This window comes from Anneissia japonica, unplaced genomic scaffold (assembly GCF_011630105.1).
Source record: "Anneissia japonica isolate Jap-2015-1 unplaced genomic scaffold, ASM1163010v1 scaffold1587_len1432017_cov164, whole genome shotgun sequence".
Classification (NCBI taxonomy): domain Eukaryota; kingdom Metazoa; phylum Echinodermata; class Crinoidea; order Comatulida; family Comatulidae; genus Anneissia; species Anneissia japonica.
Window position 1 is genome coordinate 219673 of NW_022713643.1, and position 18829 is coordinate 238501.

Consider the following 18829-nt stretch of genomic DNA (forward strand, 5'->3'; position numbering starts at 1 on the left):
AGCGCCACTCTCAAATAAGTGTCCCACCAAACCTGATTTATTTTTAGCTAAGCGCCGCGGCTGTTGAATAAGCGTCACACCGAAGCCTCTAAAAAATGTTTAAGTGCTGTGGCGCCGGGCGTGGCGCTTATTCGAGCATTTACAGTATGTTTACTACTTCAACACTGGGCTACTAAGAGAAATTTTGCATTTCCCATTAGATGACACCATCCTACTAGAGGAGAAGGATCCAGAAATATTATACAAGGGGAGAGGTGCCTAGAGAGGGACTTTTACATAAAATGTAGGGTCCAACCACCTCAACCCCACCATGTTTGGGGCTGAGGTATGAAATTGCATGGCTATGACACCACTAAATGACCTGAAATGACTCCCAGACATAAATTTAAAAATAATTTCATTTTCCTCAAAAATTCAGGGGAAAGCATGGGAAGTTCCCTTCTACCTATAGTTGACCTGCTTACACACACACACAAATATTATAGCATACTGAAAGTTGAGGTTAGGTGTCTACTACACATAGGCTCTACTGTATGTATAATTAGTGAACGTAATAGATAATGTTACAACATGCAAAAACCGTTGTATGTTTTTCCTGTATGTAGAATGACTCACAGATGCAAAGAAGTCGTCACATTCCTCTGGAAGGTTCTCAGGCTTAGCAACGGTGTCAAGCCATGATGGAAGACGATGATTAAACAGGCTCTGAGCCTAGAAAATAAAAAATTAAATTACAGTTTTTACCATACATTATCATTTATGTATAATTAGCTAAAGTAGCTTAATAGATATGTTACAACATGCATATTAACCATTGTATGTTTAATTTGTTTCTCTACGTTTCTCTCAATTCAGTTTTAACTGCCATGAGAAATAAAGTTATCTTGAATCTTGATTTATATGATCAGTAGAAAGACAGGTAGCACTTTTAAGCATCGTCCAGTCTAAATTCATAATATGGAAGGGGCTAATCCAGGATTGGATGGGAAGTGGGGTTAGGATAATGGCTGCAATTTCAGATTATAATTTAGCAGAGGAATTCAAGCAAATTCCTCCTGTACCACCTCTAGTCCTGTCACAGATTTCTGTTTTAATTGTTAATATTATGATTTAAAAATGAATCATTTACTAAAATTAAATTGATATTTAACATAAAAATAACGCTAAAAAGAAAAGATCGACGTTTCGACTCCTTCATGGTGTCATTTTCAAGATCAAATGATGAAGTATAGCTTTTTTCTATTGATTATAGTTGCTGTATATTTTTTACTTCATCATTTGATCTTGAAAATGACACCATGGAGTCGAAACGTCGATCTTTTCTTTTTAGTGTTATTTTTATGTTAAATAAATTGATATTCTTCATATTAATATTTGTAGGCTAACAAAGAAATGCTTAAGGCCCTTACTGCAGAAAAAGAAAAATCATAAAACATAATTCGATTGAACTATACAAAATATAGTATCGTTGGAAAGTAAATAACCTAGAGTGAATAGATGCCCATCTCTACAGAATATAAACAGAATTATTTAATACTGTATACGCCGTCTGTACAGTTACACTGTATATACTGTACCCAAGGTTAATTTAAGATTAGTTGACGCAACCTTACAAGTTATCACGTTCCTTTAACGGCGTTACATACTCACTAATGACATTAATTACGCATCAGCTTACGTGTCAAGTCACTCGGAAATTAAATTAGTTGGCCATTATCGTTAAAGTAGCTTTACAAACATTACAGGAAATTCTAACGATAATAAACATGATAGAAAATATATTATCTTAATATAACTTATAATGAACAATAATGCTATTATTAATAAAAATAGTAATTCAATAATATATGCCAGTGGCGTATCTAGAAGCATTGAAATGGGGGTGGTGATAGGGGGAACGGTCGCGAAGATGAAGTGGCAGGGGGGCTCGACGATCTGTTGAGGGGCACTAATTCGAAAAATATGGTGATTTTAGGTGATTTTTAACTACTTGACTGTGATTTCTGGGGGAGCGACTGGGGGACCCTGAGTAATTCCCTAGATACGTCACTGATGTATGCGAGAACTTCAAGTTTGTTGTGCTAGCGAATCTAAACCTATTAGAGTACTCACTGTACTGGTTTTGTTAATTACATTAACATGTTTGCACAGAAAAATTCAAGAACTAACGAAAAAACTGTTTAACCAGACCTTTGCAAGGGCTAAGCTTTTTCACAGGCAGTGGTAAATGTATATATTATGTATTGTTTGTATATATACAGAACTCGGGGCTTTCAATGATGTACTGATTACTATAGTAGTCTTAGGCTACTGAGCGCCTGACCTAAATCTTGATGGATTGAGTAAACCTAACATAAAATGATGCGAAACAATATAAAAATTGTAGAGAGAAATAGGTGAATAAGGCAAGACTTTTTTTATACCTTGTTTCGCGAACTTATTTTTGTGAAGATAGTCAGAGGAGGGTGGGAAAAAAAATTAATTAATTTTTTTTTTCTTACTTAGCAAATAGTTTTGCCAAAAACATCCAGAAGGAGGAGAAAATAAAATTAAAATTTTATTGGTGAATGTAAACAGTGTAGTAATGGGATTGTTTAATGCTTTAAATTTATGTAAACTAGGAAGAAATATATCGTACGTATCTTACTGTATTTTTGGAGATTTCAAGGCAGTGGCAGGATTAACAAAAATAAAGAAAAACTTTTATTTTTTTTCTGAAATTCCCATTTTTTCACGGTCTGGGTTTGCTAATTGGCCAAAAATAAGATTTTATTTGTATTCTAAATCATCAATATTCGCGGGCGGTGGGTTCACTAAACTAGGGGTAAAAAAGTCTAGCCTAAGCAATCATGTTAGTCACCAACACCATAAAAATAGATAGATTTTTAAAGAGTTTTGGAATTCCTTTGGGTTGGTTGTTATTTCCAGTGAAAGCGAAAGAGTTTTCAGCGAATGAGATAGCTCTATCGCTGCTCGCAACACTCTTGATATGAGTTGGAAAAGTACAGCTCAATGACACTACAGTATATAGTATTGCATTTTTAAATGTTTGTTTTTTAATTGTGTAATTTTTAATAAGTGTAATTGATACTATTCTTGCAAGCTTTTTTTCAAGATGTACACTACATAGGTATGTTTGTGACCTCTTAAATATCCTGGGACGACCTTTTGCTACTGAGTAATACTAGAGAAGGGGTCTATACAACTGAGTGAGCAGCTAAAGCCCTGTGTAGACTATCAAATTTTATTTCACAAAAAAACTATTGTATGCCCATATATAGTTATGATGTACCTATATATGGTCATGTGATGTCATCATGACCATATTTAGGCATGTCACATGTTTTTGTCAAATAAAATTTGACAGTCTGGACTTTAGGCATAATTTCATTAACAATATTATTAGCAATATTAAATTTATAATTAATAATAATATCATTAACAATAATAGATGGATTTACTTCAGCCCCACAACCATGGGTGGGGCAGAGACTGTAGTGGCCTCTGGTCCCTCTGTTGGAAAAAATGGATCATCATTTGGGAAAATAATGATGGCACAGAATTTTAACACAACTCTATGATTGATTGATTGATTGATTGTTACCTTGCTATGGTACACCAGGTGGTTCTTGACCAAGGAGCAGCATCGGTCACCTATCAAGCAGTAATGACGACGTTCTTCGCCCCACGCCTACGGAAGGAAAAAAACATTGAAGTAATTAAAAATTTAATTTGTCCCATGCCTATAGGAAAAAAACAAAACAAAACCATAAGTTATTATATTCTACAGAGTTCAAATTGGTATTCCTCATTTAGTACCTAGTTGTCATTAGTGCTCTGTTACACAATATGGTACAAAATGACATAGAGCCATATTCAATTGTCACACAGAGAAAAACGTAGTAGGCCTACACTTAAAAAAAAAAAAAGAAGAACACGAGGCTGAAATCGCTTAAAAAATAAGAATAAACTAAGGCTGATTCAATGAGGTTTTTATTAAAAAACTATTTAATCTATTAAAAAAAACTAACAATAATAATAATTCTTTATTTGTCCTCGTATATGTATGCCTACACACTGGGAAATTCGGGCTGGGTCCCCGGGGACCAGCGGCTGCCATAGCTCGGCGCCAACTACCCCACTTACTCTACAACATCAAACGGATACAGACTGATACATACATGGTCCTTAACTCGCCTAACTCTTCGAGGAGCTGAGCGTTTTGTTATTAAGACCCGAATTCAATACTCGATGCAGAGCCGGGTATTGAACCCGGGCCCTGGCGTGCAAGAGGCAGGAACCATACCAATTAGCCAAATGCTCAGCTCATTAGCCAAATGCTCAGCTCAACAAATCAAATATGTACTGTACATATGATCATATTCTTACATCAATGTGCCAACGCAACACCATAATTACATACAGATGTTTTTATCATAACAATAATGTTTATATTTTTAGCTGGTTAAGCAACAAGCAGGAAATTCCAGTTAAGGTGCACAGACCAAACTATCTTTTTACTGAGGTTTTAAAGTAGAAATGCCAATCGTGCCCAGCTATTGGGTACATGTACAACCATAGAGTTATACATAGATTGAAAAGCTCTGACAACATATTATACTATTATCAATCTCCTTTGTAATAAATAAACAAATGTCTATCATAATTTCATATTTAATTTAATTCTTTTTTCAATATCTAGAAGACATTTGGAGTTCTGCCACTGAAACATCAAAACAACAAACCAATGGTTATTTCCTCAAATCCATGGTGTACCAAAATTCAGATAGTTCTTCCAAGAAATACTACATTATCATGATTATTAATGACTTTCAAATTAGTTTTAGAACACCAGTATACAGTATTTGTGTATGCATGTCTTCAATAGCGGTCTAGTCTAACTCCCATATACATAAAAAATTCAAAATAAACAATACTTGTCGATATTCTAAATGTCTGGTTTGGAATAATGACATTGTGGTGTTCCTGTCTTATTAATTGTGTAACCCTTGTTCTGTAAATAATGTTCTTTCTACAGATCAATGAAGAACATCTTAAACTCATTGAATTTCTAAAAATAAAAATAAATTAACAATGCAACATCAGCAAGGTGTTTATCTATAGAATGAATAGATGATTTAATATATTTTGTCTAGTAGTCATCAATATGTAATTATATTGAAATAATAAAGTTAATTTTGTTTGTACAGTCTATGTATTAAAAGAATGTAAACTAATGGTCTACGGACATACATAATTGATACAATATTTTATATATGATAATTTACTAGGGGGACAAATGTTTACACTCTGTAGGTCTATAATATTTCAGGTAGCAAACATCACCCAAGTGACATATATTCCCCTGAAAAAATGGTCTACGGACAAAAATAATTGATATTTTATATGATAATTTACTAAAGGTACAAATGTTTACACTCTGTAGGCCTATACTTTTTCAGATAACAAACATCACCTTAATGACACATATTCCCCACATGCAGCATAATAACTCGTTCAGATGTTTCAGTGAAGACATTTTATAGCCCCCAGGAGTAGTGCAATGCAGGATATTAGCCTGCTGAAGTTTTTTTAGAGCTTACTTCCAAAGGAAATATAGAGTTTCCTGAATAAGGGAAAATAATACTGAGTCAGGTACAGTAAAGAAACCAACAACCGCAACTCTATATATGCATGCCAAAATTAAAGTAGCTTTTCGCAAATAAATTGACATACTTTATCAGTCAAGAGTTAATTTTAATGGTCAGTAAACACTTTTAAAAATGAAAACATTTTGTTTAGGTGTAAATGTGCCTAAAATGATTAAAATAAATAATAATACACATTTTTTAAAAATGCCTATTAAAGCAAACAAAACTGGCTTGTCATTGGCGCTGGAAGATGTTTAAAAAAGTTGAGCTATTTGAAGAAGGATTTAAGACTGGATTTGAATAATTCCTGATCAGAGATGATACGTAATTGAAGGGGCAGAGAGTTCCAAAGTTTAGGAGCAGAGAAGGAAAAAGAGCGTTCACCGGTATAATTTGCTTGACTCGTGGAGTAACAAGTTGAGGGATTGAGAAGAACGAGTAGAACGGGAAGAAACATATTTGTTAATAAGTTAACAAAGATATAGTGGGGCACGCCCATGGATAGATTTTTGGGTGAGAAGAAGAATTACAGCCAATGGTATACTAGAATAATCAGGATGTTTAAATGTTCAACAAAAAATAGAAAAATAATTTGCACAATATGCTAAAATGTAAAACATGACTGCACATTGCATTATAGTTCCAACCAATGATAGAGAAGAATGATCTGGATGTTTAAAGTTTCATGATTGAAAAATCAATGTGGGGATCAAATTAAAATATGAGCTTATTAGAAAATTCTTTTCATCCTTTGTAAACACATTTAATGAACAAAAATCATGCTTTATTAATTTCAACTAATCGGATTCTTAGTAAGACGAAATGTCAAACCAAGTTTGCGCAACCAAAACAAATTTTGTTTTAAATTAGGAATATCCGCAGCTGCTACTTAGGTTTTATTAAAGTTGGTACTTGCCTCGACATGTCATTGTCCTCACAAGTACGTTCCAAATATCAGTGTTTATGTAAACAGATAAAATTGGGGCTAGTGCATAACAACCAATTGATTACTGGAAGCAAATTTTATGCAAATATATATGCTAATTATTATGCAAATGTCCATGACACCTGGCCTCCGTTGTCGGAAAACACAGAATTGAGATATTAGAAAATAAAATTATTCTATTCTTCTTTATCTATCATACTTGTGTTATCCTATCCAATGACAGTTTATCTTCTTTTCCAATAATGTTCAAATTTAATGTAATATGTAATTTTTTAAAAACACTGTTGTTCCTTTTGTCGTTGTTCCCTTGTGTTCGTTACGTCATGTTTTGTCTTATCTTTTGATCATGGAACAAATTACTTTTCATTTTTTCTCTGGTGGAGCCAGCCGTAAAGCCATTTGGGCTTATTTGACTTCTCCAGACACAAATTGCATTTGATTTTGTTTGCATCTATATTATTTTGTCTTATTACCACCATTATGCAATGTGTGAATAAATCTGAATCTGAAAATTAAATAATGCTAACGAGTACATTCCAAATATCAGTGTTTATGTAAATAGATTTAAATGAGGCTAGTTCACGACAACCAATTAATTACTTGAAGCAAATTTTATGCAAATATTTATGCTAATTATTATGACCATATATAGTCATTATGTACCTATATATGGTCATGATGTGATGTTAGCCATGTCACATGTTTTTGATAGGCTGGACGGAGCTTAAATCTCTGTCCAGCCTATCAGATTTTCTTTAGCAAAGAAACTGTTCTATGCACATATATAGTCATGATGTGCCCATATATGGTCATGATGTGATGTCATCATGACAATATATAGTCATGGCACATGTTTTATCAAATAAAATTTGATAAGTCTGAACAGAACGTAAAAGCTAATCCCAGACTATCAAATCAACAAAAACAAAGACCTGTTGATGCTCATTATAGTCATGATGTGACTTGTTTTGTTGTTTGTTTGATTGTAAGTTGACAACTCATATTATCCTTTCAAACGAGTAATTTACTGATGGTTTATCATGTCTACCACATGTTTAATAGCAAGCCAAAAAAATTATGATGACGGATCGTGAGCTATGAAAAGGCTAGCAACATGTTGCTGTGGAAGCGACGTGTCAAATCTGTAAACAGACCATCCATTGTTATGAGTACAATTTGATTACTAAGTCAATATATACTGTGTACCAAGGAGTGGAAATATATTAAATGCAAATGTCAAATAGATAAAAGCTTGCGTAACATGGAACTTAGGACAAGTATTGCTGTTAAGTTCAGAAATTGATTACCGGTAGATTTTTTTCTACTCCAGTCAATAGATATTGATAAATGTTCTATAGCTGAGATACAAAAGGCTACATGAATATTATACTTTAAGTTACAATATTATGAGCGAAGTAGTTAAATACATTAAATAAGTGATGAAAACAAATGTATCTTAACCAACTTTTTAAATGATAATTCAATTTCACTAATGCAACCATAATGTTTCTTAATGGTTTAATTATTGCCTAGCCACATTTACTACTTAAGTGTTTGAATTATCTCTCACATTTTCCTCCATACAATTTCTTAATCATATTTATCTGGATGCTGAGTGTAGTGTAATTTCTTTTTTTATAAATCATATAGAGTGTGACCCTTCCAGCATATACTAGAGGGTCGGCTGATATTCAGGGCCGTCGATACAAGGCTTATGGGTGGAGATGTGTCTTTACTGTAGTCAAAAAATCATGCACTGTCGCTGAATTTACAAGATACAAAAATTATTTATTGTCCAATCGAATGGAAATAACATGAACTCATGACTTCCAATACAATACAATATTAATCTTAAATACTTCAGTTTGTAATCTCGTATCCCAGCTGGGTAAAATGAGTATTTGTAATAATACACATGTGCATTCACTGTCCTCATTCTACCACTCTTAACAATAACGGTGCGTATAATTTTGGCATGGAGCGGATGGTTTGAAACACCTTTGCAAGCCGTTCATGGTGGAGTTGGTGAAGCGTCTGCACACACATACCATTCACTTTCCCCGCCCTACCCAACATCCTCTCAAATTCTGATGAGTAAAACGTACTACAAATATTTGAATCTAGGACCCTACAATTGGAAGAAAAAATATATTAACCACCAAACTACATCAGCTCCACTCCATTTATTCATTATGCAATACTGTTATGATAGTGATACCTTGCGTATTTGTGCCAATTACTGCTGCAATACCTTGGTTTGTTTTTTTTTTTTAACTGTATTGTGATGATAATTAATATTTTTAAGTGATTTTTATTTTTGTTATCTAGGCTGTATGAATGTTTTATTGGCTTTAGCGTTTTAAAATTGATTATAGTTAGCACGCTATTTGGCAAGGAGGCCACAAAGAGGGACAGAGCTCTGCATATACCTGCATGCTGAGATCAAGCCAGATGTTGACCAGGCTATTGATTTATTCTAGAGCTACTTCTTTATTTTCTCTATGGCCTAGGATTAGTGGAGTAATTAGGCTCTGGCTTAAGGAATTTTGAATAAATATGAAATTAATGCAAATAATTAAAACAAAAATATACAAACAAAAACCATGGCAATGCTGGTAAAAAAATGAGAAAGTCAGAAAAGTTAAAATAAAACTAATCATTAAAAATATACAAAAGACAAAGACCAGAGAGGTACTGCTAAACCATTGAGAAAAACCTCAAAAGTTGAAATAAAACTGCTCAATTAAAAAGAAATACACATGTTATCAACATTTAATAAGTCACATATCGAAAAGGACCTTAGGCTGCACCTACACTGTCTTTGTTTTATAGTCATGTTCGCTTTGGCAATAGTAGAATACCATATTATTAACAAAGTTACTATAATGGTCAATTTTTAATAGAGTTTTGACTAATTTGCATGTATGCGAAGGTGGAAGGTGTAAAGTTATCCTATTTCCAATTATGCAAAATCAGCCTTTATTAAACAGCTGTGTTACTGTGTAGTTTTCACATTGCTTGTAGTACCATATGGTTAAATCTACTTACACCAGAGGCCTACAGGAATAATCAAGATGCTGGTATAAAAGGATTTAAATTAATATCTTAACTGATAATTTGGTTAATATTATTTTTATTATGAATATAATATGGTAACTTTCATCAAAATTATCATAAATTCTGAAGTAGTATTTGTTTTTTGTGTCACATTTCATACTTTTTCTTCCATATTTGTTTTATCATAATCATGAGAATTATTTTAATTATATTTTGTTTTATATGCCTAATTCAATCAAGGGTAGGTTTTCATAATGCAAACATTCAAGACAGTATAAAGATCCCATCACTTAGCAACAGAATTATTGTTTGTTTCTAATGATGTACCTGTACACTGGGCTAGTAGCAACAACTGTGTTTATCCAAAATTTATTGCCTACAGCAGAAATACATCATAAACCTTTGACATACAAGTTGATCCTGAAGTGTTAACTGCTATTTGATTGGTTAAGTAAGTCTCAACAAGTGGTAGGCGATGAACCCTATAGCTTAATGCGTGGGCGAGACTATTGGTAAAGGAGGTAAGTAGGATAATAAGAAAAACTCTCAACATCATTGAGCTGAATTACGTATGGGTGTGGTCCATGACTATAGTGGCAAGGTGAACTTTAACACTGGATCCCCACCACAGCTTCACCACTGAATCATGCTGGTAAATTGTCAGACACACATGTCAGACAACTTCATCCCCAACCACCTTGTCAGAATGTATACAGAGCCACAACTTGGTACCTGGTATGTTTAAATGCTGATTGTGAGAACTACAACATTATGAAATACTCCCTCAGGGAGGCAAGAATATGTTTGAAAGGTGTGTAATCCAATGACCAGGGTAATATTATTTTAGACTTTGGAGGCCTTGGCACTGAGCAATACAAGTTTGACATATCATTATTAAAGGAAATACCGAGATCCTGTCCTTCCCTAATACGTACTACAGCCGATGTTTGATGATGATAAATGACTTGGACTCGAAATCATTAGAAAAATAAAATAAAATTTGATCAGCCGACTTTAATGAAATACGAACAGCATACAAAATCTAGGACATAATGTTGTTATTGAAACTCTAGATCGAGTACTGCTTCTTTACGAGACCATCCGTTTTCTATAGAAACTAAACAGACACTATTCTTCCTAAGATGGATGGCTATCAAATTAAGTAGAATTATTTGCTGGCAGAATGACAGAATTATAAGAAAACTCCCAGGATACAGAATCATTTCAAAGGCATGCACACAGCGTATGTTAAAACTTAACTCACATTCATTAATCAAAACTGAGGTTTAAACTATGTTTACTATAATCCCAATACAAGACAAACTTTTATAAAATAAATTATGTTTATATTTTATCATACTCTTGGCATTTGTGTTGTGTATGAAAACAATTCTTTTGATATATATATTGTGTTCTTCAATACTCATTTTTCATGGTACGGTTTTTATAACATCCAATCAGAATGCAGCGTCGCAAATGATTAGTTTCCACTCTTTCTCAAAACAATTTTTACAAAGCAGTGGAAGCATGGATATATTGTTTAAATTTACAACAGGAAAGAGTGGGGTGGGGGGTAGTTTTATACAGACTCTCGTGGTTACTTTCACCCAATCAGAACCTTGTTATACCGTGACGTATTGAGCAGTTTAAAAAAGGCTGAGAACCAGGGCTTTACATAACTGCCTCTGTAATTCAATGGGAACAATTTTAAAAGTATAATCCGCAAGTATGAACTGCAAGCAATCACTACACCAACAACCTTTTTATGTACCTAAAATGAAAAGAATATTTTTATTTTTAATGAGGGAAAATTACATTATAAGTTTCATTTTTAGTACCTTACCTCTTTAAGGGATTTGATCCTAAACTCGAAGAGCATTTTTTGTTGCGTTTGTAGTTCTTGTGAGCTTTTTTGTTCCTTTTCATGGTACTTCCCTGCACTATTTTTTAGGCTTTTCTTCTGGTACTTCTTTGCTTCACTTCTGCATCTTTCAACAATCTGTAAAAAAAAATTCCCTAAAGTTTTGAACACAAGAAGAATTTATATAGGTCAAAGAGCAATCATATGGTATGCATGTGGTAGGCATCTTGCACAGTACAGGGACATGTTCCCTTTTTGCCTACCAGACTCTTTACTTTTGAGTTCTGGAGTGAAATAAAATTATTGAATCATAAATTAAATACAACAATAACATATAGTATTATACACATTCAGAATATAATACACAAACCAAACCAACAAGACATTTAATTGTCAATCAAAATGTAAACAAAAAGGCAATAAAGTAGCTACTGTTTAAAAAAAGTTTTAACATTGTGATACATGCTAGGAAAGGTTAAGAAACAATGTCAAACGGAAGGGAAAGGAAAGTTTATTACGTCCCTTCCTACAGTAATTTTAAATTATTAAATATATTTTTGAGGAATCAAAAAAGCAAATCACTGATTTATGATATTTTGGGTCTCAGGTTTGGAAAAAAACTAACTTTTCTGGCCTTGATTTATGAAGCTCTATTAATATTTTTGATATCTTAACCACAGATTTTAGTACTCTGGCTGGCTACCAACCTACCAAGAAAAAATACATACACTGAGTGATGGTTGGCAATGAACTCTAGAAGAGACCTTATAGAGGTGTCATTCAAACTTAACAACTGACCAATCGGAAGAGGGCTCGCTTGTGTCCAACACGCATACATGTTGTCCCACAAACGCATGTGTTTGCGTATATTTTAACACTTTTGTGGGGCCTTAGCAATTACATCTTAGCAGAAAGTTCTATTATGCCTATAAGCCAATATAGAAAGGCAGACTGACAACAATTTCTAAATAACACTGTGATATTGCAACAACATTTTTTGTTGACCTAATAATAAATATTGACATTTTCCTTCCCAAAAAAGATTAACATATCTGTAACCCCATCACCTGTGGCTTGTTTTCAAAATCCTGGGCTAAACCATGTCATCATTATGCCACAGGAACTTCCATAAACCACTGAGTATCCAAAAGAGGAAAAGAAAAACGAAACTGAATATCACTTAAGATAAACCTAGGAGGTAAAAATAATTTTGGTACCAATGTGATTACTGGATGTTACTTCCTTGTTGGGATTCACCTAAGCGCAGTAGAATTATTAATTTTCAAATGTTGTTTCATTAATGCCTAACACATATTGAATTTATGTTTCAGATATGTATGCATATATACTGTATAATACTGTACTGAATAGTGCTCTCCGCGATTTATGTAGAATAGAATGTCGATGTTCAGTAAAAAGAAGCATAAAAAGTATTTGTTTTCGAAAGGGTGTCTTAGTTGTTACCATGTTTGTTGTTATAGAATTTGAATGCAGATATGCTACAGTAGTTAACGATCTTTGATGTCAAAGTTGAAAAGTAACCGTTTCTACATAGGAGCATCCTAAACAAGATTCAAGATTACATACTGTCCAAAAAAAAACGGGAATTCTGTTTGGATGTAACCATTTCAATACATACTCTACAGATACAAAAATATAATACAAACATCAGGAATATAACAAAAATAGCAAAAAGTAACCAATTAAAATATGGTTTTTACAAAATTTGTATGCAGAAATTACGGAGAACCTATCTTGTAATTATAAAATATTTGATGATTCCTTGTAATTGGGGGAGGGAAAGGTGTGATTTGGGATACATTTAAAGGAGAAAGAGGAGAGAATCACCAAGAATAGTCATAACCAAGTATAATAATATTTTATTTCCATAAATACAAAAAGAGGGCAAAGCCAAGGAGGAACACGGTTCCTATACAAGGTATGGTATGATTAATTAAATTGATTTGAAAAAAAATAACGAGCTTGTTCCGGAATTGAACCAGGTACTTCTCATACCTTAAACTACATTCATGCCTCTAGAACATCAAGCCATAGTTATCGTATAATTTTGAAGGATCTCTAGAAATACTCGGCTAATTGATTTGGTGATTGATTATTTCATTGATTAATAGATCTTTTTTGATGGGCGGCCATTAGGGCCAACACACAGTCCATATTCTGGGAATTTTTCAAATCCATTTAATTATTCCATACATTTTTCCATCTTTTTTTTTGTCATACTCAATAGGTACTAGATATAACATTTGATTAAGACTAGTAAGTCTGATAAAAAAAATTCTGAAAAGGAAAGGACATAATATCATGTTTCTGCCAGAGCCTCTCTCCCACACCACACTGGTTTCCATCCGAAATATCCATCTGAAAGACCCCTATCGGACAATTTAGGAACTTTGTATTTTGTTGGGCACATACTGGTGTCACCAGTGGTTGAAAGCCTGAGCCGCAAGCAACCACTGTGCCAACCACGCTCTCTACATTGCTGTATTCATTATGTGGGGAATATAGAATCGTTGTACTGCAGTTTTATTGCCAGCATTTATATTACAATAGTTTAATAGGCATTGCAGGTGAATGAATCGTTTGTAGAGCCAACACATTTCAGGAACAAAGCTAAGCCTTGTCACCATTCAAGTAGTAATGACGGATCTAATAAACGTTGGGTGTTAGATTGAAAAAACTTCCCACAGAGAATTTCTGCCTAAAATGAAAAACATGATGAGAATACCAGCAGTAATAATGGGTGCTACTTCCAATATTCAGCATCCCTAGTTTACTAAAGAAAGAAAATGCATCCCACATGTTTAGTGAAGCTGAATAGCTTTTTGAGTGGAGTTGAGTAGCTTGGTGGTTATAAGATGATTGTTTCCAATCCCAGGGTCCTAGGTTCAATTCCTGTCACAGTTTTCTCACGACGAAAACAAATCCATTCCTTAACCCTCACAATGAGACTTGGTCTCTTGGTCTATGTAAAAGCATCTTGTGTGTATGTTTATTTGCCATGTGAAGGGATTGCTATTTTGAAGAGTGATTAAGTTCACTCTTTGGCATATCCTTGGCCCTAGTGCGTAAAGCGGAATTTTTAAAAAGTCTGCGAACACAGCTTGCATTCGAAAATAAAAGAGATATTTTTTGCATACAATTTTTAATAATGGACTTTTTGGAGAGGCTAAATATTCTTGAGCATGATTTCTGTGGCTTGGGTACGTAGACTCTTTGATTCATTTCGATCAAACTACAGTATACTTTAGAAAGCATTCCGAGGATTGTAGATTAGATTACCAAAAAAGCAGATTTTGTAGCTACAAGCCAGTGTAGAAACATAAATATTCTGACCATCGCCTCCCCTAACAATACACATACCACCATGTTTCTACCCATTATGCAGTACTGTAGCCAGCACAAAATTGCTAGTTTGAATTAAAGATGAAGAAGAAGCTCCTTAGTTTAATGAAAAAAAAATATATGTATACAAGAAGCTGTATACAGTTCAACACACACTAATGTCTCATTGATATTAGCATCTTTAATCAAATTTACAACCTGTCTACATACGCCATCTGCCTCTTCACGATTTGGTGAGTCATCCAAACAGATACTACTGTATCATTCAATCGGACAATGAATTTCAAAGTTTAACATGCAAAATATATACAACTAATGTGACTGGCTTATCTCGTATATTTGCTGGAGCTGTGCCTAGGTGATTTAAAGATATTTAATCCTGATTGAAGTCTCAATGCTGTGTTCTACTCTAGCAAACCTATCATAACCCTGAACACAACCAGTGAACAATAGCAATCTCGACATGAAATGCGTTTTCAATGTAAATGAAAATTATGCACGAACAAATATTATTTACTATGTATGACAAATTCAAATGCATGATGAATTCATACGGCCTGAAAAATTCATTCCTCACTAAAATTAAAGATTATAAACATCAAATAATATTTAATTCAAGATATTGTTTAAAAAATGCACGAAATGCAAAATCTTTTCATAAATAAATAATTTCATATTTCTAAAAAAACGCCACATTTTTTAGTACCGATTCCTCTTTAAAACAGACTTTTCACAACTTGTGATTACAGTCTTACGATTATATGTGCATTTTAACGTGTCAAATATGAATCACAACAAAACAAACCTTGGGGTGAAAATTCCAACAGCAAGGTTAAAGAAATTTAAAGAATTACTAAAAATTACATAAAAACTAATGAATGGATCATCATAATGTTAGAAGAACAGTAAATAGCTGTAAAGGTTATTTAATTTTGAAGTGAAAGGTCAAGGTCACTGAAGGAGTTTTTTTTGTGGTTATTATTCAGTAGTAGTTAAGCACTGGGAAGAGGTACAGTATTCACTCTATGGTACAGAAATTAACATCCACTTTCATTCCAGTTTTTTTCGGGATTAGTGATTTGTATCCAACAGAAAAGTATGCGGTACAAAATTCTTGGACATTATATTACCTTACATTACAAATCTACATCTTTAATTTACTAACCTCTGATTTAGTTTTATTTTCTGCTATGTATGTTTTATTAGTGGTGATCGTTGATTTGGTCTCTTGTTCAAGATGATTTTCAATTGGTGTCAGCAGTTCTTTCCGAAATGCTAGGAGCTGTCAAGATGCAAGAAATTCATTAAGTTTAAAGTAATGTAATAGACAGCAATGGGTCTGCACATAATGCAAAACGGAAAGAGGAACAATACACCAGTCATCATCGTTAATTGCAAATATTTAAAGAAAATGTCTTGCCGGATGTGGCTTTTGTTCAAATAAGAAAAAGCATTTTGATTGCTGGTCCAATTCCAATCGCTGCCTTTTTTTCTTTTTCAGCTGCAAGTTTGAATGCACTTCACAATAGTTAACTGTATTTTATATGAGACATTTAAGCCATTGGTAGTTTTGTGCAATCACAGACCCTTCGTAAATAGGGTCTGTGAACTGGAGCATTAAATATAATTGATTATTATCAATAATACGGGCTGCAACAACATTCATGTTTTGTTCAAGAATATGCAAACTATGTTAATTTATGCTGATTGAAACAACCTATTTTAAAACAATTATTATAATCATTATCATGCATATCCTTTTCCACATGAAAAGGAACAACACTAGTGTCTCTGAAATATTCAATTAAAATATATTCCTTTATTTTATTTTTACAACTCCAACCAGCATCTTTTTGCTTTATTTTTTTTCTTTATTTCTTATTGAAGTAAATATTAGTAAACTCTAAATTCTATGTATTTTCTATGTATTTCTGACTTCTGTTTACAGATGTTCGTCAGTACAGTATAGTTTTATGTTTAAGTTCTCTTTATTACCATTTGTTATATTTGTTTACTATTATGTAATCTTGATTGTGTATTGTCACAACCCAATGGTACAATCGTTTAGTTGATATAACCATGGAGGAATGATATAACCACTGTTGGGCTGAGGCAACCACTGTTCTCCCAATTGAAACATTTTTAATAGTAAATTTGTCCATAAAAATTCAGCTTTGTGTGCATTGTGAGGTGTTACCTCATTAGAACGGGGTTTAATGATTTGAAAAAACAACACATACAGCCATAGCCTAGGCATAGACTGGAATTTATTGAAAGAAGCCAAGCCTAGACAACCTAGGCCTAGTCAATGGGGTTTTTTTTATTTTACAAGCACAACATTTATACCAGTTGGCTGGTTATTTTTACCGGTAAAATTGATGGCTAAAATGGCTTTGAGAGAACACTGGGCTGTATCAAACATTTGGTACTGGAGGCACTATTTTTTAGAAAATAATTTTCGAGGCACATTTTTTTTACAGGCCTAGTAACTGATACTATCTATTTATGAATATTCAGCTCATTTTTTCTTTTTTCTTCTTATCACAAAAAAGTGATAAAATTTAATACCTACCGTTATTTCACGTTGGGAATCTATTTGTTTAAACGTTTCGGATAACTGGAGCAGAGCTTGACCTGGTGAAGATAGAGAGAGAGCAAAGTATTGTTATCATTTTGTATCCAGACAAACCGAAGCTGACAAATTTGAGCCATTTTTAGCTAGACTTGCAGGATAATATGACAAAACATGGAGTACATTACCATGGAATACAATACGGGAAAAATGTAAAATTTACGTTTCACATTTAAAGGCAATGGGTGGTAGGATATTATCATGAATCTGAGATATGAAATATGAGTAAGAAGGAATGAAATATGCTTTTCAAGATATTAGATTTGCTAGAGATTCTTGTCATCAAATTTTACTTTTGGAAAGGCAGAGCAGTTGATAGGAGGATAGGCTACTACTGTTCTATTACCTAGAGAAACTCCCTTATCCTTATGGGCCTACTCGGCCAATTTTGGGCAAGAAAATGCAGATTAATATCGAAGACCCTTGAAAGGCTGTTTTCTACACCACAAATTTATTCGCATGAATCAAAAATTTCCACCTATATGGCATCTGCAGTTTAATTTTCATCACAAGATTCTCAATTTCACATGCATATGGGCAAAAATGTTTGATTCGCGTGAATAAATTTGCCTGGTGGAAAACTACCATAAGTAGAAGGGACAGGCAAGAAATGGGACTGAACTAACACTTCAATGGTTATACCTCGACTCTTTAGACTTATTTTTGCTATGAAGTATAATAGTGTACTTTTATGTTTTTCAATCTTGTTAAAGGCAAACTGATATTGTATGTTTTATTTTTTTTTTCCCCCTACATATCTTTGTTTCACATACTTTATTTGAATTCAAAAATTAAATGTATTGGTCATTGCTCAAAATCAACCAGTAAAAAAGAGGCTTACAGGGACTGGTGCTATCTGCAGTGCAGTTGTAAAATGGAGGTACAGCGGAAGACAATCCCCGACTCTTTTTAAAGAGCGTGCTAAGACGAATGGCTTAACGTTCAATCCGAAGGACAAAAGTTAATTAGAACAAAGCGTCGTACCGAAGGACACAAGCACTAGCAGGTCATGACCTTGATTCCCACTTGCGCTAAAGTCCAATCCAATGTCACTGTGCTAACTCGCCCTTCAAGCAAGCATTGTTTTATTATTTTTTAAACAATATTTTCATTATAAGTTTTGCAGGGCAAGTTTAACAATTATAATTATAAAGGTTAAAGGTTATGTATTTATACTGCACAAAATACGAGGGTCTCTATGCGCTTCCGGTACACCATGTTGTATATGCCAATCTCAATTAATGTAATATTTGGTTCTGAAAAGTAAACGGAAATTAAATTTTTTTTAACCTCGATCATTAAAGAAAATGATGGAATCG

At 33.4% G+C, this 18829-nt stretch overlaps 1 protein-coding gene across 3 annotated transcripts in view; it reads right to left on the reverse strand.

The window, feature by feature from the left end:
- LOC117108686 (brain-specific angiogenesis inhibitor 1-associated protein 2-like) overlaps nucleotides 1-18829 on the reverse strand; it is a 57572-nt gene that overhangs the window by 14593 nt on the left and 24150 nt on the right. For all 3 annotated transcript variants that reach the window (XM_033250793.1, XM_033250792.1, XM_033250794.1), the window contains exons 4-8: nucleotides 17451-17512; nucleotides 16044-16160; nucleotides 11498-11653; nucleotides 3605-3691; nucleotides 616-711 (exon numbers count right to left, since the gene is read on the reverse strand). In XM_033250793.1, coding sequence (XP_033106684.1) covers nucleotides 616-711; nucleotides 3605-3691; nucleotides 11498-11653; nucleotides 16044-16160; nucleotides 17451-17512 — 518 coding nt within the window. The remainder of the gene's footprint in view (nucleotides 1-615; nucleotides 712-3604; nucleotides 3692-11497; nucleotides 11654-16043; nucleotides 16161-17450; nucleotides 17513-18829) is intronic.